Source organism: Tasmannia lanceolata, unplaced genomic scaffold (assembly GCF_043159265.1).
Source record: "Tasmannia lanceolata isolate RefF3 unplaced genomic scaffold, GAP_Taslan_0.1 ptg000006l, whole genome shotgun sequence".
In the NCBI taxonomy this organism is placed as follows: domain Eukaryota; kingdom Viridiplantae; phylum Streptophyta; class Magnoliopsida; order Canellales; family Winteraceae; genus Tasmannia; species Tasmannia lanceolata.
The window spans coordinates 3,095,197-3,120,785 of NW_027518683.1; the positions used below are offsets into that span (position 1 = coordinate 3,095,197).

The 25,589-nt window shown below is 37.2% G+C and overlaps 1 protein-coding gene across 3 annotated transcripts in view; it reads right to left on the reverse strand.

Moving 5' to 3' along the window:
- PHYLLO (2-oxoglutarate decarboxylase/hydro-lyase/magnesium ion-binding protein) overlaps positions 1–17,518 on the reverse strand; it is a 34,225-nt gene extending 16,707 nt beyond the window's left edge. The window contains exons 1-14 of one of the 3 annotated variants that reach the window (XR_013251185.1): positions 17,250–17,518; positions 16,942–17,151; positions 16,410–16,630; positions 14,155–14,272; positions 13,762–13,878; positions 11,636–11,737; positions 10,296–10,355; positions 10,018–10,086; positions 8,277–8,381; positions 8,010–8,204; positions 7,563–7,661; positions 5,332–5,898; positions 3,571–3,795; positions 2,392–2,694 (exon numbers count right to left, since the gene is read on the reverse strand). Coding sequence is in view for 2 of the 3 variants with exons in the window: in XM_077381565.1 (XP_077237680.1) it covers positions 2,392–2,694; positions 3,571–3,795; positions 5,332–5,898; positions 7,563–7,661; positions 8,010–8,204; positions 8,277–8,381; positions 10,018–10,086; positions 10,296–10,355; positions 11,636–11,737; positions 13,762–13,878; positions 14,155–14,272; positions 16,410–16,630; positions 16,942–17,151; positions 17,250–17,414 (2,556 nt within the window). In the remaining variant the exon portion in view is untranslated. Of the gene's footprint in view, positions 1–2,391; positions 2,695–3,570; positions 3,796–5,331; positions 5,899–7,562; positions 7,662–8,009; positions 8,205–8,276; positions 8,382–10,017; positions 10,087–10,295; positions 10,356–11,635; positions 11,738–13,761; positions 13,879–14,154; positions 14,273–16,409; positions 16,631–16,941; positions 17,152–17,249 lie in introns of those variants that run through there. The other 2 variants (XM_077381565.1, XM_077381566.1) reach the window with 2 other exon arrangements.
- Positions 17,519–25,589: the final 8,071 nt, after the last annotated feature.

The following is a 25,589-nucleotide window of genomic DNA, read 5'->3' on the forward strand; positions in this document are numbered from 1 at the left end:
TGATGAATGAAGATATGACTTGTGGACAACTCTTCTCTACATAAGGAGCACATAGTAGTAAGCCCAAATCTTTTCCTCTAGTGGAAAGGTGGATATTTAAGTTCCTAATAGGAATGAATCCCCATCCTTAGTTATGGAGGATTCAAGTCCTTGGGAAGAATACTCTCCCTCCACTTGAGTCAGATTACTATATCAAAGGTCAGACTAGCAAAAGAGCCAACACGAAGCGCAATAAGAGGAGTATAAGTCTCTATCCCATAATTAGGTGAAAGCTCTAGTAGAGGTAGAAACTGAGAAAGTAGGACAACTTTTGGGAAAGATAAACTGAAATCCAGTCATTGTGAGAAAAGGAGAAGCACTAGAGAGCATCTCTGGGACAATCACTCTCATCTGCGTTAGAGATTTCGAGGATCCAAGCACACACTGTCACCACCACACACTTATAAAAGTTGTCCAGACAAACATCCCAATTTTCTTCCTCTCAGTCTTCAGATGCCCTATGAGTGTCGTTAATCGGATAGACTAAGTTCAGAGAAGGTTCCTCTGGGGGGTACAGATGAGAAGAGAAGAATGCATCTAGTTAAATGGAAGAAGGTTTGCAAGCCAATGAAGGCAGGAGGTATGGGTATCAGAAAATTAAATGTAGTCAACTGTGCTCTACTTGGAAAATGGCTATGGAGATATGGAGAAGAGAAAAATCATCTCTGGGCCAGGTCATTACTAGAAAATATGGTCCCTTCTGGGACACTAGTTATCAGATGATCAATTTAGACCCATGGGCCTAACAGTTTGGCATGAGATCCTTACACAGGGAGTGAAATTCAAGGAGAGAGTTAGATTCAAGCTCTACTCTGGGGAGCACATTCGGTTTTGGCATGCATATGGTGTGGTGAGGCACCTCTAAAAGAGATGTTCCCGGATTTATTTGCATTAGCATCGAATAAGGAGCATGGGCAAAAGAATGTTTTGAATGGAGAAACAATGAGATCTCATGGAAAGTAGAGTTCAGAAGGAGCTTTGTTGATCGGGAGTTGGATTGAATAACAAATTTCCTACATTGGTGGGATCTCAATACATCGAAAAGACAGAGGAAGATAAAAGGGTTTGGATCTAGAACACTCACGGGGTCTTCTGCGTCAAATCATTTTATAGCCAAATTGCATTGGCTTCTATATCTTCGCCTGTCGCTAATGTGTGGGATATACCTGCCCCGCTTCGAATGAAAGCTTTCAGCTGGACGGCTCCTCTAGACAAGATTCAAACTGTAGACCACTTGTGCGGTAGAAAAATGTGGATTATCGATCATTGCACTCTATATCTCACATCGGGAAAGGCTGTAGACCATATATACCTCCACTGCAAATTGGCGAGTGAGATTTGGAGCAGAGTTTTCAATAGATTCGGCATCTTATGGGTTATGCCTCCTAGGCTTTTAGATCTATTGGTGGGATGGTCCTCGGCTCCATGGTGAAAGAAGGGCAGAACTCTTTGGAAACCGATTCTTCTAGCTGCATTATGGGTCATATGGAAGGAAAGGAATAATACAATATTCAGAGGTTTATCTAGAGGATCTCACTTCCTTTTCTGTAAAATCCTGGCTTTAACTATGTCGTGGGCGAGCATATTACCTTCATTCAGGTTTATGTCAGCCTATGAGTTACGGTATGGTTGGAGGGAGGGATGGTATAGCTCAGCAATAGTTCCAACATGTTAGAATTGTATTGCCCAGGTGTTAAGAAAACCAGCATTTCAACAATATCAGCAATACCATTTTATGAACAAAATTGCAGAATAGTTCACTCAACCATGTATCCTGCGCATAGAAGAACACATGGAATCTCAATATGATGATCATACGTTTTTGGTTTGGACCTGTACTGCATTTCATTAAAGAGTAACAGGCAGCGAAATAGAAAATTGAATGGTTATGATTTTGAAGTTGTGATGAGTTCATCATCATGGAAAGAAACAGGCTTAATAAATCACATTACGGCACACATAAGCCAAAGTTAAATCCAATTGCATGTGGCTAGCTTCTTGCCATCAGTCACTACACAAAAACAGAAATCAGGACCATAACCCCTATACCTACTGCCACTAAGTATTGTCACCCTTGAATCCACTATATCAAGACATGATTTAAGGTGGAGGTTCGTACAAAAGGGTTTTCATATTGGTGAGTCATTTAGGGCTTAATGCATGCTCTTACCAGACTTTAGAGGTACCTTAACCTCTACCTACTGGCAAACCAAAGAGATGTCTAACAGCAACTACGTAAATATAAATATTAAACCAAAAATACGCTGAAACCTCAATGCATCCATTTAATGGTATGATTGAATAAAAACAAATTCTCTCAACAGAGCATGCACACAAATCTAAATTACTTACTCGCTTTTTGCATCCTGCCGCAAAACCAATAGCAGTGCTTAGCAATCCATCAATCCCACTTGCCCCTCTGTTCCCTGCAACTCGTATTCCACAGAATGAGAGCTCCAAGCTTTCCATTAAAGACGAAATATCAGTTGCAGAGTTAACCCGAGCCCGTCCATACATGTCCGCATAGCGTATGGCAACGCTGTTTCCAATAAATAAAGCAGCATCACTGTGAAGTGCTTCGGATATCACTTGTGCAACATGTGGTTCAGTCAAGGAGTTCTCGGAATGAATTTGGAATGAAATTTCCCATGCAACCTGAAATTAAAAAAAAATCTTCACCATAAAGCAAAGAAATATAGTACTTTCCTATCTAGAAACTCACCACTTCTCTTAAAATAATACAAGCATCATAAAGCACTGGATTGAAAGATAAGGCAGTTGTTGAGACCCAATCTTTCCTTCGTTTTTTTGGGGGAAATTAAAGTGGGAAATACCGCATGAATTCAATATTTTTAACCACCATATTCCAAGGAGAGAACAGAGACCCAGTTTAATATTAAAACTGAATAGCAAGACAAATTGAATTGGGTTCTCACATGAAAAGCATATGAACAAGTTGAGAAACATTTTAAAGAGGACAGTGCTTATGATGATTGGGTCTGAAATAAAAAGTTAACTATTGAATAGAAAGCTTTTTGCACTGATCATGGTTGAAAAAAGGTCAAATGGTAAGAAAGAAAAGCATCACTGCATCAAACAAAAGAATGGGCTCCAATCTTCTAAATGGGCAAAGAATCCATGCCGGACACGTCTCGGATTCCAATACTTCAAGATTCTCTGAGACACTTCTAGATCTCCTTTATCTGTTGTTTATGAATACTCCTACCACAACTTTACAATTACCATATGTTTTGACTTTTACCCATCCTAATACTAAGTTTCTTAAATGGAAATAAAATATTATATCTACTTAACCTATTAAAATATTCAATGTATTACTTGTTATAACCATATTAAACTTTTGAATCCACGAATCGTTCTTTTTGAGGTTTGCCAAATCCGACACTCGTATCCATACTAATGCAACATAGCTCCAAGGGGAACACAAATGGAGAGCTTAAAAGGAAGAGCAAATGAAATAACTACATATAACTAAAAAAACATCATAGTTCACAAACGTAGAATTGGTACCATCATATTAAGTGCTTGCAGGAAGCTGCTCCATTTGGTGATCTTCCTTGGGAAATGAACTCTAAGTAAATAATCAGAAAATTCAGTTATGGTACTTTGAATCCGGTGGGTCACAATATGAGATGGATCGTGACGGTTAGGATGCTTGTCAACCATAATATATGAACATGGAGAGCAGGCCTCCAGCATTTGAGCAATACGCTTGCTTGTTATCCTGCTACCGATCTGTTGATATTACGAAATAGAAATCCAATCAACATTGATGTAGTGCCTAACATTATCAAATAAGCCTAAGTTAGTCTGTTGGAAAGAAAATACATATATCATATTCATCACCAATGGCACGGACTAATTAGGACCAATAAATGTAGGACATAAATGTGGACTTCAACTAATTAGGAAACCCATTAAGGGAATTATTCAGCTGCTATATTTTAAAATATCAAAAGGATCTTTGGACTCAGAAAAGAAAAAAAGAGATAGTGATGGATCAATAATTGTCGGTTGTAACCACACCCGAGAAATAATATGCCTCTTTCTGGTCTTGTATTGACCATAGTAAGCTCCAGTTGGTACTATAAATAGATGAATTCTTTTCAGATAATTACTGAAGTGCTCCACTACAGCCAGACATATGGCAAGTGCTGTGTGAAACTTTATTCCTGGAATAATATGGGTGCAATGTTTGTAAACTGCCAAATCAGATTTTTTTTAATCACTATTCTGTAAGGAAACAAAAAGGCAAATGACTAGAAACTTAGAATGAAACATAGGAAATGAAGAAACAAGGTCAAGGGAGGAAAAAAACCATCATATAAATCATCTCTAAACACCCAGACAGAACAAAATTGGGCAAAGAATTTTCCTCTCAATTTAACAGGAGACTTCTAATGGCAACAACCTCCACCCCACCCCCCGGCAACCCCAAACCCATTATTGTATATGAAATCCGTGCCAACAAAAGATTGAAGGCAATCACAGGGCTTCCATATGCACTTTGTTGCCACCAGAAGAAAATTTTCCACAACATCGCAAGTGATATTGAAGGGATTTGCTAGGGACCATCGCAGAAGGCATTTCGTGGACCGGCTGTTGCATGAGAGAGCATCCATATAGGCTCACTTTTTAACAGATTTTGTCTTATTATATGAGGTGGCTGCACTCTCATGCAACAGCCAGTCCGTGAAATGCCTTCTGCGACGGTCCCAAGCAAATCCCGATATTGAAATATGAGCCACTAAGACAATTCCACCAAGACTGAACTATAGATATCAGCCCCTACTGTTACTCATCGAAATTAAAATTTAAAAATCTATCATGAGGTAAGGCCGACTTCAGGTGCTAATTGAAGGAGACTGGGAAGCACAAAACTAGGTGATCCACATGGTCATATCGACTAGGTGAACATATGCAACTACTGCATAATCTGCTGAAGTCATGTGCAACTTTCATGTCTTGGTGGAATAAATTCTAATGCAAGCAATAAGGGAGATATCATTTATTACTCTGCTAACAGAGAAGACATCCCATTAGAATAAATGTATAACAATATCTATCTTGTAAGACAAAGCAACGAAACGTATGTTCCAGGTCGTAACTTCCATGGAAAGGGATGCAGAAAAACAATATTTCAAAAAAAAAAAAAAATTGTCCAGGCATGGTTATCACCTTCTAAAATCAATAAATCTTCAAAAGAATTTTGTTTTGAGCATGTTCAACACTGACAAGTATTGGAAAAAAAACAGACATCACGAGCCATACCTGAATAACCACATCTGGCTGTGCCCAACCCCTAACTGAGTCTGAGAGAAGAAGATGATCGAAATGATCTATAAATAGAAAATTGTCTTCAGTTTCAGGAAAAGAAGTCAAAAATTTTCGGAACCGTAGACCTGACAAGATATCAGCTACAACCGGCCAGAAAAGGTGTTTAGCCAAGAGTAGAGCGGCCCATATCTCATCTTCTGAATGGATAGCACCGATTAGTAGAAGCCCCTGGTTAGCACGTTGAATTATTTCTAGAACCTCTGCTACTTGACTGTGAAATTCATTACATGCACGAAAATGTTGCATTCTGATGTATTTAGTAAATGGTTCTTCCTTTGACATCCATGAATCTAATCCTTTCAAGCAGCTAAGGTCCCACTCTCTCGGACTGTCTTCCAATGGCTCTCTGAAAGGACAATTAATATGTACAGGGCCATAAGGTGCTTGGGTTGCTTTGTGTAAGGCAGAATCAACTGTTGTAAGCACCATCCTTGCAGGAATATGATCAGCAGGTGGTGGAAGACTAAAGAAAAACCTCACAAATGAACCAAAATGATTGACCTAAAATCCAAGAATATAAAATGCATAAGTGATCAAACAAGGAAAAAGAAATCCAAGTTTAGTATCTATTAATAAAAAGCACCATCTCAAACAAATAATGATTTTTCATTTTTCCTTAACATGGCAACTGTACCCAAGCAAATCAGATTATCACCCTGACCAGTTCTACAAACTCCACAACCCACAACTTTGCCAACCATAACCACAAATCAGGAATCACAAGAAGCTTCACAAATCTAAGTACCAACTCCCATAAGGCCATATTTGGGAATCTAAAGTTTGTTCCGAGACTATAAAACACTTATAGCTCTGCAATCAATAGGTAAACTGCTACCTTAAAGATAAGTATTTCAGTGGAAATTGAATTAATTTGATTAGCAGGCAAAACAGAAATGGACAAGAACTTAGGAAGGTGACGAGAAAGACAGACAGACCGAGAGAGAGAGAGAGAGAGAGAGAGAGAGAGAGAGAGAGAGAGAGAGGAGATGAGAGAGATGAGAGGAGTACCTATTTCGCGCGGAACCAGACCGTTCGAATGAAGGCGATGATTGCACTGAACCATTGATGAGAGAGGTGCTTGAGGAGAGCAAGAGATGTGATTGGGATACGGAGAGAACGAAAAGAAAATGGACATTTCTATCGACGAGAAACGGAAACCCAAGCAACGGAATATGTCTGCAACATAACCCGACAGGGATTCCACATCGGCGAAAAAATGTCGGGTAAGCCAATAAACATCCGTCCAACAGGGTTTGATGAAAAATAAACCGACTTTCCGCCCGAAACCCACGGCAAATACATCAACCAAACAGATCCATATTGAATTATCCTGTCACTAGGTGTTTGATGTCATTAAACTAGTATGGATGGTCTTTTTCCTTATGTGATGGGTTTTAAATTTGTGGCGGTTCTTATTCTAGCACTTCCTCAGGTTTCATCTTAAATGTCCATCATTTGCATATGTTTCCATACATTTCCATGATTTTACAGATTTACACTGAAATTTTCATTCGAAACCATGTTTCCATTTCCATCATGACCAAAATGCATACCACATAACCCGACAGGGATTCCACATCGGCGAAAAAATGTCGGGTATGCCAATAAAACATCCGTCCAACAGGGTTTGATGAAAAATAAACCAATTTTCCGCCCGAAACCCACGGCAAATACATCAACCAAACAGATCCGTATTGAATTATCCTGTCACTAGGTGTTTGATGTCATTAAACTAGTATGGATGGTTTTTTTGCTTATGTGATGGCTTTTAATTTGTGTCGATTCTTATTCTAGCACTTCCTCAGGTTTCATCTTAAATGTCCATCATTTGCATATGTTTCCATACATTTCCATGATTTTACAGATTTACACTGAAATTTTCATTCGAAGCCATGTTTCCATTTCCATCATGACCGAAATGCATACCAAAACAATAACAATAACAATAACAATAACAATAACAATAATAATAATAATAACAACATATCATTGTTTTAGAAGGCTTTTATAAGTTTGAGCAGAAACCCTATTTTTCCATGGGTTTTCACTTTTTGTTTTCATGCTTCAATATTCCAACTAGAAATACTAAAACCAGGAAATAAAGAAAGCACATTCTTGAAGAGGGGAAAAAGGAGCAAAACAGAGCAACCGATAAGTGAAGAAACCTGATTAATTGCTTGGTTTGCTCCTGCATCCTGCAGCTCTGGGGGGCGATCAGCTGTGAGTAACAAGAGTGGCACAAAATCATGACTAGCCTCCACAACCTGCATACAATAGCTCATTAGATATTATGAATTATCGATTCAATGCTCAATAGAACGCTTCGGCGGAACAAAGATATTACACCTGGGAAACGATGTAATTATTTTAAAAGAACTTTTGCATTCTGGAAAAGGTTAAACCAGAAATAGACTCATACAGAAAGCTAACAACTATGATGAATGGAATTTGACATTTCAAAAAATCACAATAATGGTAAAGAGAACAAACACAATTACAAACACAAGTTTGGGAACCCAAATTACTGGTCACAACATAAAAATTGCAATACGAAATATATAAAGGTATAGACAATTGAATTGAGCAGCATAATTAAAATTCATCATCCTCACAGCTGGAAGGAGGTTCGACACAGCGGTGCCTGATGACGTGATGACTACTGCTGGTCTATAAGATCCTCTTGCGTAACCAACAGCATGGAAGGCAAGCGAGCGCTCATCAAAACATGAAATACAAGTTGTAAGGGGATGAGTGGAGGCAGCAATTGCAAGTGGAGATGATCTTGATCCTGGTGCTATACAGAAGTACTAAAATGAAGAGAATTAGAAATATATACTGTGAAAAAAGTAAAAGAATCAGATACCAAATCCAAAACTTACCGTCAAACCAAGACGACAGCACTCTTCAATTATAAGTGATGCCCAGACCGCATTGATATTTGCACACTCGTGCAGAGAATAACTCAATCCACAGGACCCATTAAACTGACAGTAAAAGATAGACAAATCCAAATTAATCCTGGCCAGAACATACCCAATTTAAGTGCATTTTTCACATTTTTAAAGTGAAAAATTCAAAGAGATGAACAACATAAATGAGGGCATATATATATATATATATATATATATATATATATATATATATATATATATATAGAGAGAGAGAGAGAGAGAGAGAGAGAGAGAGAGAACGGTTTCTACACAAAAGTGTAGATAAGTTATCTCCACACTAGCGTAAAATACAGTGGAGGGCATATTGTTTGGGTGATCCAAACCATTCATTTGATTGGCCCTCACATAGATAGGGTGTCCACAAAAAATCAGCTCCATAGGATCATCCCAACCCTACGATTTGTGGAGGTAAAATGGACATGGATAAACCTTCACAGATCTGTCCATTTTTTGCCTCCACGGTTCGAAGGGTTAGGATGATCCTATGAAGCTGGTTTTTTGGGCACACCCTATATTTGTTGTGAGGGCCCATCAAATGAATGCTTTGGATCACCCAAACAATGTGGGCCCCCACTGTATTTTAAGCTAGTGTGTAGATAACTTATCTACACTTATGTGTAGAAACCGTTTTCTCATATATATATATATATAGATATGATCAGACTATGCAACAAATAGGGTTAGCCCACTGCATAGGAGTAAGTAACCATGGAAAGAAATATCTATCTTATCACGAGCAACTACCTAAGTCAGAATGTATTTATATTTCCTTGAAATGGAAAAGATTAATGTGTTCAATATTCAACCATAACACCCCGGCTGGGAATATATACCAATACGCCTAGGTTCAATAGATGTTTGTACTTTGTACAGATTTAATATAATAATGGGTTTAGTACTACACGAATACATTTAACCAAACTGTTTCCAGGAATAAAAATCCTACTTCCCAGCCTCGGCTCATCCAGACTTTTTTCTTTCTTTTTATTTATCATTGGATAAAGGTTCAACAAAAAGTTGTATGAGAAGAATTCGCATCATAGTTTGTAGAGTCTCGCAAAAAAGGAAACAGGAAACAGTCCATACATCACTTAACCACTATTGCTAACTCAAGCTCTGAAGCCATGTGAAAATCCGCACTGATACCATGTGAAAATCGAAGACAACGGGACAGGGAAAAAAACAATACTTCCAGATAAAAAGAAATAATGTATTCAAAATTTATTAAACCACAAACAAAAAGGGTGTGGCAAAAGGAAAAAGCTAGTACTAGAAATATTTCAGTTTCCGCCACGGCAGAAACGAAATTTACATGAAGTCGTTTCTTTACAGGATTTTGGCGAAATTTCACCAAAATTCAGAAGTTCACCGAAATTTCGTTTTTAGCCTTTTTTACAAAATTTACACCGAAATTTTAAAAATGTGCACCGAAATGTTATAATTTCCCCCGAAATTTCCACCGAAATCGCCAAAATTTTAGGCATTTTCGGTCAAAATTTTTTAAAAAAAAAACAAAAAACAAAATCGTTATCATGCTTTTTTACATGATTTCTGCCAAAATTTCGGCCGAAACGAAAGTGGCCGAAACCGAAATTTAAAACCAAGGTTTTAATGAGAGAAAGATAGTGGATGCATTTCCACCAAATTAGTCAGGTAGCAGGTTCGTTACCATGTTACTGGTAAAAGCAATGGTTGTTGAAAGCCGGAAATGAAACAGATAAGAAGTTGGAACCACTTCCTGCAAGAAAACAAAAATGCTCAAAGCGTAACGAATGAACTCTAGACTGAAGTATTATTGTAACTTCCCTTGAGGCTATTTAAAGGTGGAACTTGAATACTATCAGAAGTTTAAAGAGCATTGAAGAGTTCCTTACATATCCCTCCACAAAAGAATAAGTTGAAAGCAAATGTTGAGATATAAACTCATTAGCAGTGCAAAGAGAATACCATCTGAAAGTGAATAGCTCCGGTGTCTTTCCTGACTGGGGAATGTGCATTCACGTATACCTACAGAAATTGCACTAGTCAACATAAAAGAATATTAAGCGTCTTTACAAATTAATGGATCTAATCCAAGACCCCTCTTCAAGTTTTGTTCCAACAAAAAGTCTTGAAATCACCATTATCTAATAAAAAGAAAAGTTTCTCCAGATAAAATATATGCACATTCTGCTCAATTCATATTCCTCTACCATTGCATAGGAAAAATCATGTCAAATTAAGAAACAAAAAGTGTTTGTTACTCAAAGAGTAAAGCATAACCACATTGGAAAGCATAGAAAACGTGCAACTATATATAAAAATTGGTCTTGATTTGGATCAACAGTAAAATTTAATCAGTAATGAACATACAAAGAGCACTAAAAGTTCACTTGTATACCATAATAGTGTGCAACAAGTGTTATTCCATTTTCCATTGTTTCCTTTGACAAACAAAATGTTGACTGGTTAATACAGTCCATGACTCATGAAAGAATCAAAGACAGGTTGTGGTTAAAAAATTGGTAATTCCTCACCTAGAAACTCGAGTACAAGGTAGCAATTATGAAATGATGTATATAAATTATATTATTTATATACCTGCAATGAATTTTACATATTTAGCTCAAGTCCAAGGTAGTAGGTATTAAACGATATATATAAATTTTCCTGTGATCGATTTTACATATTAGCCTAGTTTAGTCCAAATTATGAAGTTACACACACACACACACACACACACACACACACACACACACACACATATATATATATATATGCACATCTTCTATAATTTAAAGTTCTAACTTCAGCAGAATGTTGCAAACACACACACACACACACACACACACACACACACACACACACATATGGGAAAAGTGCACACGCACGCATATATATATATATATATATATATATATATATATATATATATATATATATATATATATATATATATATATATAGAGAGAGAGAGAGAGAGAGAAAGAGAGAGAGATAGCTATCACCTATCAGTACAGAATCCGTACAAGGCATTCACCCAGTGCACATCTTCTATAATTTTAAAGTTCCAACTTCAGCAGAATGTTGCAACTATTGCTAGAAAATACATGTCCAAGTACAAAAATAATGCAAAATTAAACATTTTGAACTTAGGGAAAATCAGCTCATCAGTTTGTCTGTGCTTTATAAATGAATCTCTCAAGTCAATTTCCTTATATCATGAAATGACAGCATAAGGGCAATCAAAATGTCAGTGTTACAAATCAAAATGCTATAGAGAGTTGATCAAAGGGCAGAACTAATACCATTTGAACATCTTTTACATCCATCAAATTGGAGTTCCCACAAACACAGTTTATCCACTTATCATGGAAAGACTCTTTGGCTGGTCGGGCATTATAGATGACCTGCATTAGAAATTATGATAAACATGATAGCGTACTGTATTATCCTAATCACCTCTCAAAAGACTCATCACTTTTAAAGAATACATGCCCCACCATATAACTGTTTAAAATGCACTGAGAAAAAATAAATCACATGTTCTTGAATAGCTTCCTCAGGATGATATAAACAAACAAAAGAAGCAGAACAATAACTAAGACTGCTGGCAAGATAATGCTTACTTGGAAGAGAAACTTAAGTGTATTATAAATGCATAAAGCAATAAAATGGTCCAATCCGAAAAAGCACTATAGCTAATGTCTAATCACAAAATAGACAATCAAGGAAAAATAGTGGATACTGAATAAGTAGTCTTGATTTCGTCCTTCGAAAAAATTTGGCCCAGTAGATCAACTAAGCTAAATTTTGTAAAATCAGTCTGGTCACTCTCAAACATAATAAAACTCGACAACTTTTTGGAATCAGAGCTCAGCTCCTAGCTAAACCAAGAAGCTCGGATCAGTATCAGTCCGAGAACAGAATGCTTAAGTTACAAACTTAACAATTCATTTTAGAATTGGACTTTTCTTACAACATGTGGAAGCTTTGACATTATCTCTAAAAGAGAAACAGTAAGATAGTGTTTCTAGAACCACTGTTCTTTCATTAGAAGAGCATGGCTTTTGTAATTTAGCAACCAAAAAATGAACAATATTTACCTGACTCTTACCTTCATAAGTAATGATTATGCAATTATACTGGATTTCTTCAAGTAGCTTTATAAAATGGGACAAAACAAAAGCCCATAAAGGCTGTCTTTCCAGAATTGGCTTGGGGGCGGCGGGTTGGTCAGTGGAGAATGTCAAACAAGCTTGGTGATGTTATCTTCAATTTTACAAGATTGTGTGTTGATATGAAGGCGGTCTTTCCCGGATTTGGTTTGAAGGGGACTTCTTACTCTCTATCCAATGGCTTATGAAGGGACACCCTCCTCCTTGGATACTTATATCTAGATTCAGGAAGACAGCTTTTTACGAATGAAACAAGGAAGTCTCGTATTAAGTAACACTACGGTTATTTCTCACATTAGCAAAGAAAATAGATTTTATCATTTTTTTAATGGTGCAAAGCATCATTGAGAAAGAAAGAAAAACAAACCTCAACCGAGATGGTCAGAGGCAAACATGGATAGAAAGGCTACAAAAATACCAACTCCAACAAAGCCCCCAGGGAGGGGACTCCCTACGAGCCAATGAATCCACATCTTCATTGGTTGAGCAAAAAGATTGTTGCATGTTGGATCATTAACTGTGTGGCACTCAATGAAATCCAACATTTCCACCAAAGCATTGACAAAGCTCCACGAAAAGCACTAACATCATCAACCATCATATAATGTTAAGGGAGCCTCCTTCCACTACAAGAGAACCAAGGAGATCCGGATCAACTAGGAGAATGTCATTGTTAAGGACAAGCATTTCAGCCTCGTAAAACTCCCTTGCCCCAACCCAGAAAGCCAATCTAATTGCACTATCATCGCCCATCTAACTGTACTATCATCCCCTCTAAGGATTTCGCAGATGTCGGCTGGATCCCAGAATCTCTACACTACAGGCATCAAAATTGAGCTTAATGAATCCAGGAGGTGGAGGAGACCACTTGGGGGAAGGAGTCTGTCTAGTAAATAGTAACCAAGGACATGCGAGTTGCGGTACAAAAAACAGAGAGTAGACACACTCCGTTGAACTCGCTCAACATCGTTCTACTAACATATTTAGGAAGGCACACTATTCAAGCAACTTAATGGAACTCAGGTGAAATGAAGTGCAAGAAGCATACGATGAATACTTTTTGGATGCCATAGCATCTCTGGATGCAAGTTAGAACAAATGATCAATGCTAGACACTAACACTCATTAAACATGTATTGCGCATTTGGTACTTTCAAACTTCTCGACGCAATATCTCATATATACACTTGTTGAAATGATCAGCCAAAACAAATATTGAAGTGCTAAAATTATTGAATACAGCATTCTTGGCATACCTGGTATAGAGAGAGCTCAAAAGAATGAACTGCTTTTTCAAAAGTATAAAACAAGAAATCATCCCACGCCAATGTCGCTGCTAAGAGAGAATTACTCTCAAATTCAACTAGCTCAATCTGTGGAAATAAAATTCCCAATTTTAAGAGCATGCAAACATGTAATGCAATCATGGAATGAAGCACAAATAAAATTAAGTGTCTATACAAGAATGGCACAACAGTTGATTCCCCAAGTTGTAAGGGGTGACCATAAACATGATTCAAACATATATAGGAATAGCAAAATGGCTTGGATCTGATGCCATGTGTAAATTAATAGCAAAGAAAGAAACAAAAGCAAAAACTACTACGTCACACTTACAGCCAGAAAAAACTTAGAACACACAATTTCACCTTGGGGATAAAAAAGTAAAATGAACCAGGCTCAAGCTTCATGGAGGACGATTCTGTGATGTAATTGATACCTAAGAACCCATAAGCCCTTATCAGGAGTGAATCAACTGAAAGATATCTGCAGAAGAATCAATAATAACACACTGCATACTTTCAGCTAATGACCGTAAATAACAGATGATATTACTGAAATGAAATGTGAAACTACGTACTATTTTTACCTTTTGGTAAGTAAATTCTGGTAAGGATAAAAAACCTTAAACCCTAGTCAGTGACACATTACAACAATACTTTCGTATACCGCCATAAGAACGCTGACTCTAAATCAAAAGGTGGTCTGGCATGATACCTTCTTGGAAAGACGTGTTTTATGGCCTATCTAGACCTAACAGAAGACATGGATGACTTAGTGAGACCCACATTTTCAGGACAAGCACAACGATCTAATTGCATCTTACTCATAGGCTCTTCGTGACCCAAACCTCCAATAAATAATATTTCGCATGAATCGCATGAATGGTGGCGCTTAAGCATGCTTCAGATATGCAGATATAGGTGTTTGCAAGATATGTATGTGTGTGTACATTGTACATTGTAATTTGTAAGAATTATTTTATTTGAAAGAAAAAATTTTGATGTTTCCATGTGCAGTTCCACAATTCCTTGTGATACTTGTTGGAGATTTTGTTCAATAAATCTATCATTAGGAATTTCTGTTAATATTTAATATTAGATATAACCATAATCAATCAAAATAATTACAATATATATATATATATATATATATATCAAGAAAAGGTTAGAAATAGCCTGTGTAATGGATCGATGCACGTTGGAAATGACACTCTCTTTAGAGTCAAAACGCCCCCGTCTGCACTGGGTTCACTGGCGTTTGGCTCCCAAGATTCAACCATCCTTCAAGATCTCTTCCGTGCAGGGAATTGATCTCACGAACTCGTCAATTGCCCGTATCGCAAACTCAATAAAAGATAAAATTAAGATATGAAATCAAGAACAACATATAGGGGGTTTTTGGTTTTTGGAGAAGAGAGTTGTTTTTTTTTTTTTTGAAGAAAAGGACGTTTCCTTTTTTTAATAGAGAGAGAGAGGGTTGAGAGAGCCGTTACAAAAACTAAAGGAGCATAACGTTTCCCACGTTATGCCCCTAAAATCTCTCCCACTCCCCAATTATCTCTTAACTTCCCTAATTAATAGGAAAAGATAAAACGGGAAAGATTTATTAATTTTAATTAATAACACTCCATGCATCATATTGATTTTATTGGCAAAAGTTGTAGGGTACTATCGATATTGTGAAATAGTGACATCGCATGCAATCACGGAACATAAGTTAAAGAATCAACTCATAATTCATAAGATTGTTTCACGTAAACCTATGAAATTCACAATTAGGGGAGGATTAGGATTCCTAAACCTCACCAAATCAAGTAAACCCCACTTCCTACTCTTACTAAGACAGAAGCAAGACTCCTTTTTTTGAATGGTAATGATAGAGATATTTACTAAGAGTAAAAGGGGGGGAACCCGACGACCGAGATGGTCTGTACAAGGTGCACAGTGCACTCTTACTAAGACTTCTATCAACTTAATATTCTTTTTTGAAATAAACTTAATATTCTTTTTTCATGAACTTTCCTTCTTAAAACAAAATTCTTAACACTTAAGGACCCCAATTTTCTACCAATAGTAATAAGACAAGTGTCAAATGACTTGGTCAAGCCTTAACGACTTAATGACTCATATTACATGAACTTTATCTAATCCTACTGCAAACAAACTAGGACTCTTCAAACCTAGGATGGAAACTAATCCAACTGATCAAACGATTGACTATCATGACATCAAGGCTCGCCTTATTTGTCAAAATTCCGTTAACATCGGGCCTACAACCCGCTTTTGGATCCAACTCTCCACATGCACTCAAGGGAAGAGTGACATTCATGGCATTGGAACTTTTCTGTGAGAGGGGGGAGTGGATTTGTGAGTAGAATTTCGTGATTGGTAATTAGAGATTGATTTCGTTATATGACAGTATAATGAACGGCTAATAGAACATAGAGTTATACTTGTAATTTCTTGATATAGTAATGGAATAAAAAACCCCATAAGGGGAAATTTGCCTGAGCACAAATACAAACCAAGAAAGGAACAGCATAAAAATCAGAACATAGATCTTCACACAAACAAACCGATGCCAGAAGAAGAAAAAAAAAACCAAAAGGTAAAAAATTGACCTCTTAATTGAATTGCACACTTTCATGCTACTAGAAGACGAATCTGTAAAGTAAACTGCAGAACCAATTCCAGAAACCCCACGCAATCCATCTAACGAAACCAACTGAAGAGGTGGATCGTCATACTGCTCTCCCGAAAGATAAAAATGAGGAAATGCAATCGACGACTGGGGTTGACACAATAGCCAATTCAAAGCTTTTACGCTCGGTGGCACAGCAACCTGTGGCAACACAATCCATGGTCACAAAAAGAAAAGGATCACAGATACATTGAGAACAAGATAACGCAAATGCTGCTTTAAACAATTCCAAATTCTGTTAACTATTTTCACATACATAGATCCCTATGGTCCAAACTATTCAAATCTTCAATTTACACCACTGACGATTCCTTATGTCTACTCGAGTGAATTGCATTGTTTCAAAAAAAAAATCAAGTTTCGTAGAGAAAACAAAATGCAAAAGAACTCTGAAAACAAAAGAAATTCAGTCTAATCAATTTAAATAAAATAGGGAATGAAACCTCTTATACCTGAAATCTCAAAATGCCACTCTTGAAACAAGGAGGGTTTAACTTCAACTTTTCAACTGCCTCTTTGATCTTAGAGGCAGCGTCATCGAGTGTCAGAGCGGGAGGCAGATTCCGTGTCTGGCAAAGCTCGACTGGCAAATCGGAATCCGCCATTCCCGAGAAGGAATTGGCGGCAAATTCCGATCTGTTCGAATCATTCGCTCGAAAAACCTAAAAAAAGGAAAAAAAAATGGTTCGATTAAAAAGATTAAGAAGAGAAAAGAGAAGAAAATGGAGTAGGAGGAGGAGGAGATGAGAGAGATTTATACGTTGAGGCTAGGGTTTGAGCGGATATGAAGAAGGTAAAAACGATTGAAATTTCTGCGGGAATGAGTATTGAGAAATGGAAATTTAGGTCGTCTTGTAGGGTTTAGAGGAATTGGAAGATCGAAGTGAGAGATGGCATTCTTCTCCAAGAAATCTCGTTTCATCATCTTCGAAAAAGATAGCAGATTGAAGAGATGAAGCGCTTCGGATGGATAAAATGATGGCGCTCCCTCTCTCTCTCGATTACCTAACGGCGCCATGATCCAGGCCCTTCATTTAAGTAGCTCTGCAATCCTGACCATTCAATTATCTCGCGCGCTGGCTTTAAAATGTGAAAATGTGTCAAGTACGTGCAAATAAATGTGACATTATTTAGGAAATGTTATCAGCATAGGATCAACCTATGGAGATGATTTTTGGGTCACAACCTATTTAGGGTGTGCCCCATCTAATGGACGGTTTCGATCGTCTTATGGCCGGGCAATACTTTTAATAAAGTGAGGAGTGCGTTCATCAAAGCATTTCCCATGATTTATTCGTCCCTTTTTCTTCGCAGGAGCCCATTGTAGTCAAAAGGAGTAGTCTCACATAGGACTACAGGAGGGCTTTGCACTACACGGGGCTGTCCCATGTAAGAAAAGGAGCAAATATAGCAATGATATTGGCACTACCATGTTTTGTTAATTGCACGAACTGACCGTGTTTTCTGCTTTTTTTTAATTTGCTTCTTTGAGCTTTTTGGGAAGGGGAGTAATAAATCGACTCCCATATGTCTTAAAACGACCCCCATGGCCCCATGTGTCTATTTATCTCCTCTTTCTCTCTCTAAACCAGAGGAGAGAGAAAGACACGTAGGGAGTTGATTTAAGATATTTGGGAGTCGATCCCTTTTGGGAATTGTAATTAACCTCTTGGTCACTTACAGTTGGTTAAGTAATAAAAGACAAGGGGATTGGTGCAATTATCAAAACATGGTTATGAGAATATCAGCAGCCTAAACTCATTGAAACAATTATATACATATGGGACCCCTGCCGTGCAATTAAATGATCCAAACCATTTATTTTTTGAGAAGAAATATTCGCCCACTTTTCTTCCCCTGCCACCCCCTCTACTGTATTAATGACTACTTTTACAGTACAAAAAGTAGGCGTTGAAGTACATATCTATTGGGATGATTCGCAAAAGCTCGAGACAAGGCAATCCTTTCTCCCCTTATTTGTTCTTCATTGGCATACAAATGCTATCTAGCCAGTTAAAAGAAGCTATCACATACAAATACATACAAATGCTATCTAACCAGTTAAAAGAATCTATCCTCAACATCCTCTGCGTGCACGAAGGATGCCTCACTATCTGCTACCTTGGTCTTCCTCTCTTCATGTTCTAAAGATTCTAAACGTGCATGATCAAAACTCAAAAGTAGGCTGTTTGCAGAGTCAAAACTTCAAACGTACATAACTTTTGAACTGACCGTTGTATCTTTTCTACTCATTTTAGGATTTTTACTATTTTTAATATTTCAACCAAGTAACCAAAACAAACACATCCTTTATCTTGAATAGAATACGAACTACCATATTTTCCTCCAAATTCCGGGTGTGCTTGAGGTTGGAAAGGTGTACTTCTATGTTGTTCTCTTCTTGTGCGATATTTACTGAGCTAGTTGGTAGAAAACCCACAACCTGCAACCATTTCCCTTGCTTCTCAACCAAAACCGTACACACAAGAGCTACCTGAGAAAAAACCCAAGAGAATACCCATGAGAAATCCAAGAAAAACCCAAGAAGAGACCTCTCTCTCTCTCTCTCTCTCTCTCTCTCTCTCTCTCTCTCTCTCTCTCTCTCTCTCTCTCTCTCTCTCTCTCTCTCTCTCTCTCTCTCTCTCTGCGCCTAGCCTGGTATGTACACGTTTAAAGGGCCTAGCTTGTGTTTCATTTGTCCTAGGGCTTTGGTGTAGTGGTTAGGTACTTAATTCGTATCAGAGCAATCATCGTGTCACATGTTTGAGACACATAAGAGGCAACCTGTGGAGAGGGCTACTTGGAAAGGGCTACCTGATATAAAAAAGTTCATAAAGTTGAAAGTGTGAAGTTAACAAACACATAGTGGGCTGCCATGGACGGGGCGACCTGTGAAAAGGGGTACTTGGTAGAAAAATATGGAGTAAAGTTGTATGTGTGAAGTTATCACAAAGTAAGCCACTGTGGAAGGAGCTACCTGGAAAAAAAGGTCAAAGTGAAAGCTGCCACATAGCGGGTTGCTAAGGAAAACATATGCATAAGTGTGGTGGAACGTTCCGGTCCTATATGGAAGCCTGCCCAAGTGTGGTGTGAGACAGTTTAAAGGACCTAGCCTAACTTGTCCCATCAGTCCTTCGGCTTTTGGCATATTGGTTAAGTACTTAACAACAACCCAATTGGTGTCAAGCAATGGATAATTTACTATACATGTTGATTGCAACAATAATAACCTAGTAAATTAGCAATTCAAGTCACCAAGATTCTCTAGTGACGATGATGAAGTCATATTGACATGAAATATGAACCACATATGAGGAGTTCCATTATGGCAATGATCATTGTTTGTGGACAAGTAAGTGTACCACGTAATGTGGTGGATACCTAATTTCCAATTTCTCACGACAAAATTTCGAAAATGTTCTCAAAGTCTAACCATTTGATGACATATAATTATTTGATATGTTTCCTTCTTTACACACAAGAATAGGTAATACCTAAATGAAATCCTTAGATAAGCTATTTTTAGGATTGGTTGCTCTGCTTGGATAATTTTATATATCTTGAATAAACCCTTGCGATTGGCTACCTTGCTTGCATAGTATATATGTCGTATTCATTAGGCCTTTTTCTCGATGTGAATGGAGGATAGCAAACCTATCCAAGGATAAAATAAATCCCCGCTTGCTATCCTATCGAGAATTAGCATGACCGACGACCAACTTATAATTTTTTTTAATCAAAGTTAGCGAATTAGCAAGAAAGTATGGAGGGAATGATATCATGAGAACCACTTACTAATTACTAAGAAGCTTGATCTGGGCCCAGACAGATCATCTCAGTATGATTCAAGCCATTCATTCATCAAGGAGGCCTCATAACTTAGATGTTGAAGTCCTAAAAAATCACTCCAATAAATAAAAAAATTGGAAGTGATCCTAACCATTGGATGGCCTGCAAGGAATTTAATTAAGTCAAAATTTAGCGATGGCTCCCCACTCAAGTCTTCCACGTGTATGATTAGAAATGCTTGATGATACTGATTTGTTGCCCTTGATGAACGGTCCAGATCATGCTAAACTCATGTGGCCCTAACATCTGCTTTTGCTTAGTTTGCCTCGTATGATTTATTCGAGATGAAAGGAAATTTCACAAGTCCAAGTACGAATTTCAAACATTACGAACGAATTGGTAGGGCTCACCATACTCAACTTACACACTAAACAAGGGAAATTATATACTCGCCTCCTTTTTCTTGCCAGGGCCACCTCCCTGTAGTGTAAAAAAGTAGTCATAAATACAATAGAGGGGGAAGTCCGGGAGGAAAAGGGACGAATATATCACTTCCAAGTAAACAATAATTAAATTACAGAATGTAAGCACAAGTTTGTGGTGAAATGCGTGACAAGAGACATCACTAGGAACATTTCAATGCGGACTTAATCATACAAGTTTGAGTAATGTGGTAATATGTTGATCTTTCTTGTGTAAGATAAAATTTATAGAATATTAAAACTATCTGATTAATTTTCATTTGGCTTTGCTAGGCGATTTCGAGGGAAGCCCTTTTGCGGCTTACTTTTGCAAGAGAGAACAACCACACAAGTTCACTTTTTTCAAATCCCATTTTAATTAGATAGAGAGAGAGAGTAAAGAAATCATTTTACTAAGCAAAACCAAGTTAATTACTGGTGTTTTGAAGCCACATATAACGGTATATCCTCGAAAGAGACAGTGGTATGTACATCATAAAGAGGAATACTAGATGTAGACTTGATGACCCTCAAAGTCCAATTCTCCGAATCGCACTAAAATAGCAATGGAGAATCATGTTCTGCCCTTTTTCGAAGCTTCCGGAGTTGCTTTGGGGGATTCTAATTCTCCCATTTCCGTAATTTTATCCGGCGATGAAGAATTTTAGAGAATTTCTATTATTCTTGAATATCTTGGATAAATTACAAAGACAATTGATGGTGCTTATAATGAGCACTTACATGATAAACATAGAAATAAATCAAGACAACTATGGAAAGAGATAACACTAGAATATTCTAATCTAACCTAATCAAATCTACTTTCCTAATCACTCTTGCTTGCCTCTTCTAATCCACTTGGCTAATTTATCTAGTTGCTTCATTTAGCCAACTTACCCAATCTACCTCCAAGATGATCCAACGGTGAGATCTTAACCCAATCCAACCGTTGGATCCCACATATTCTAACAGGCGAGAAGTAGAATCATTGCCAAACACACCGAGAGAGAATTAGAATCATTGCCAAACACAATATAACGCTCTGATCGTTTTGGATCTTCAGATTTGATCTCTGAGTTCAAATTTGATTACTGAACTAAAAATTAAACACAATTTTGAGGAGTAACAAGTTTTGGACTCAAGATAGATTCTCAAAATCCAAAGGTCTTCCCGAAAAATATAAGAGTTGTGGTGAAAGGTATGCTGGTTTAAATCCAAGGATATCTTAGCCTCATATTTAGACACTCGCAAAAAGGTGGAAAAGAAAAAGAAAAGCAGGAAAGGTGGGTTAGGCCCATGCATGTCACCCGTGCATAATCGAATTGTTGAAGTAGTGGCAAACCCACAGCTTTAGCCCATTACAATTGGTTCTACTATAATTAGATGATCATAGAACCTCAGTCAAATAAGGCCTCTTCAGGTGCCTACCAAAAAAAGCTAAACCATTGATCAAATAAGGAATCTTTATAAAAGTAAATTTCTGCATAGCTATTAAATATCTTGTACATGAACAATTCTTTATAGCTATTAAATACCTTATATAAATGTAACTCTCTTTATAGCTATTAAATACCTTACATTTTACCAGAGCTTGCCAGTCAAAATAATAATAATAGGTTACATTTTAAAGAGTCATAAAAGCACTTTTTTTTTTTGCACACATATGTATGTGGAGAGAGATGGTTGTATCAACCAATGAAAAAAGTCTAAAATAAAGACATAATTCTCCATACCAAGACAAGGGAATGCCTATGTTAATTCCCTATGGGTGTGTTTGGATTGCCGGAATTGGGCATTGGAATCGGTATCATATTCTGATCCCGGTGTTTAGTTAAAAAAAGTGAAGAGAATCAAGGGGCGGAAATGCTGCCGGAGTAGAATTAAAAAGGTCAAGGGGCGGGTCCTACTTAGGTTGTAGGGCTTATGTCTAGAGTGTGAACCAATTACTCCAAAAGCTTAAGCTGCTAGAGTTGGTGTTATTCAATCATTTATAGTTCAATACTTCTCCTCATCACATGTGGCCCCTCTTTTTTTTAGGTTGGACTTGGTTGTACCCGTTGAGGCTATAGCTCTAATACCATATGAAACAACCAATTACTCCAAAAGCTTAAGCTGTTAGAGTTATTTAATCATTTATACATCAACAAAGAGGGAAGCAGGAGAAAATTCAAGAGAAAGAGAAACAGGAGAGGAGATTCGTCATTAACAAAAATATGAAGGGATTTTTTGTACATTGTTATCCTCCATTTGGAATTTCGGATCTAAGAGGCTCCATCGGATTTTTGACTATGTCTTGGACACTGTCTGAAACAATTTGCGACCTTAGGATATGATCCAATGAACAAGGTTCGAATCTAGCTGTTTTGCTCAATTCCTATCCATTAACATTTGGATCCATTGGGTCCATTGACACCCCAACTTGTGAATGACTCCAATGATATATGAAGTCATTTCAGGAAAGAAAGTATTTGTATATAAAATGATAGTATGGTCAAATGATTTAGTCAAATTATAGAAACCTAGGAGATTTGGGTAAATGGAGGTGATATTAAAATGGAGGATAGTGTATTCCAATTTGATATGCCATGGAAGAAGTTGGGCTAAATCATTAGCAAAAGTGGCGACAACACGAGTAGCAGAGGGAAAAGAAACAAAGTGTGTCCCCTTTCAGTAATGGGGAAAGCAACAAGACCCAAAATGGTCTAAAGGGACAATCAAACGTGCACTCATTACCTCTCGACTTTCGCATGGCTTTTGCCTCTGTTTTTTGTCGTTTGGGTTGAGAATATTTTTGGGAATTGAAATCTGCACTTCCATTACAATTTCCAATCTACTCACTAGCTTTTAAAGGCTATTAGAATTTCCTGGATGATGTCAACCGCCAATAAAAATGTGGTTAATAAAGTGTAGAGTGGTATTATCAAAACGAGGAGTGGGGTATTATTTTCCTGTTGTTTTAGTGTGGAAGTGATATATTCCTCCCTTATCATTGCCCTTTTAAGTGTCAAGGACTATAGGGTTCGACTAAAATATCCCCTCAAAATGATAAGCACAGCCCTATATAATGATAGGGGTCGAGCTGTATGTCTTTGCCTTGCAACCTTGAGGTGGTGGTGTTTTGATCTAAAAGTGAGGGTGCAACTCGGGTCGATTTTTGGAATTTTTGTGCTTTCACCCTAAGATCGGGTTATTAATTTTTTAGCAAAAGCTCAACCGGACCCGACCCAAATTGCACACAACGAGATGCATGTATAAACTTATCCAGGCAGGATAGTCCATCCCCATACAAACTCATCCATGATTTCTACCCTCGGACGAACCTATTGGGATCCCATTTAGAAAATAAAGAAGATAATGAAATTGACGGATAATTTGGTCAATTTCAATTTGATTTTTGGCTTCTGTGAGGATTCGTTGCCCTCGTTTAAAAAGTCCTTGTATAAACTGTTCCTAGGATTGGTTATCCTGATTAGAAAATTTTATCTTGAAATTATCTTGTTAGTTGTCCAACATATTTGTTTCCCTCATATTTTATTCAATAACAAATATTTACGTGAATGAGGGGATAAGACCAACCATCCAGGAGCCCTGTAATGTGATCAGGGAAAACCATGAATGGGGATATTAAGCCTATAAAAAGATAAAATAAACCCTGAATTGATATCTCCATGGATGGCTGTCCCAATAGGATCTTACTGGAATAACATGATCTCCTTGGATGACGTATTAGATGGACTCTTTCGCTGCATCTGCTTATAGTAACCCTATGAAGATAAGTGCATCTTATAATATAATCCTCTAAAGCAAAAGTTAGGCACATACAGTTTTAGGTTTTATGGGTATTAGTTAAAAATTATCTATATGAATAAATTTGGCACTAAGTACTTACATTTGCGATTAATTCAACATTCACAAATTAATGTGTGTTATAGAACTTTAAAAAGTCATGAATAGTTCAAAAAAGGGAAATGATAAATGCGTCCCTTTTCTTTACATGGGACAGCCAACAGCGGTGAATGTGGCAATCAGGTCAGTTGAATCCTTCGCCCTGAAGTACACCAACACCAATCATAGATACACTACGGGTGGCTGTCCAAAGAAAAAAAAAAATACATGTTATATTTGGGAACAATTTATTAGGTTAAACAATTATTGTATATATTTTTGTCCTTAATGCGTATTACACACACATATATTTAGGGTGATGATAAATTCGCACCTCCTGTAGGATAATTCGCACCCATTTACAAAAGCGTTAAAGTCTGCCACATACCCTCCTTTAAAGGGGAGCGAATTATCCTACAGGGGGTGCGAATTTATCATCCACCTATATTTATTGGGGACTGATATCCGCAGTGACATTTTTTTATAAAATCACTATCACTATGCAATAGGGAAAGTATAAAACAAAGTGAGTAATGCCATTATTAAAACATGGTAGTGCGGATATCAGTCCCCCTATATATTTTTGTTTTTTCCAAACTTTTCATGAGTACTATCCGAATTTCCGATCATTTGATTTGCTGATTTATTACTGATGCTAATCTTTGAAACAATGCAGTAGACATGGATAACCCACTTAGTAGTAGATTATAGAATGATTAATAATAGTTCCTCGATACCTCACGTTTCTATGTAAAATTAGATGCACAATAAAATATTTGTGTTGCCATATTTTTTATTGAATGCACCCAAATAAAAAATATTGCAAGAGAACATTTCTTCTATGAGAGATTTTCTCAATGAAAAATCGACAATAAATTCGTTTATTCAAGGGCGTGTTAGATAAAATAATAGTAATATATACTAATAAAGAATGATCACTGTGCATCAAATCATGCCCTCAAGGT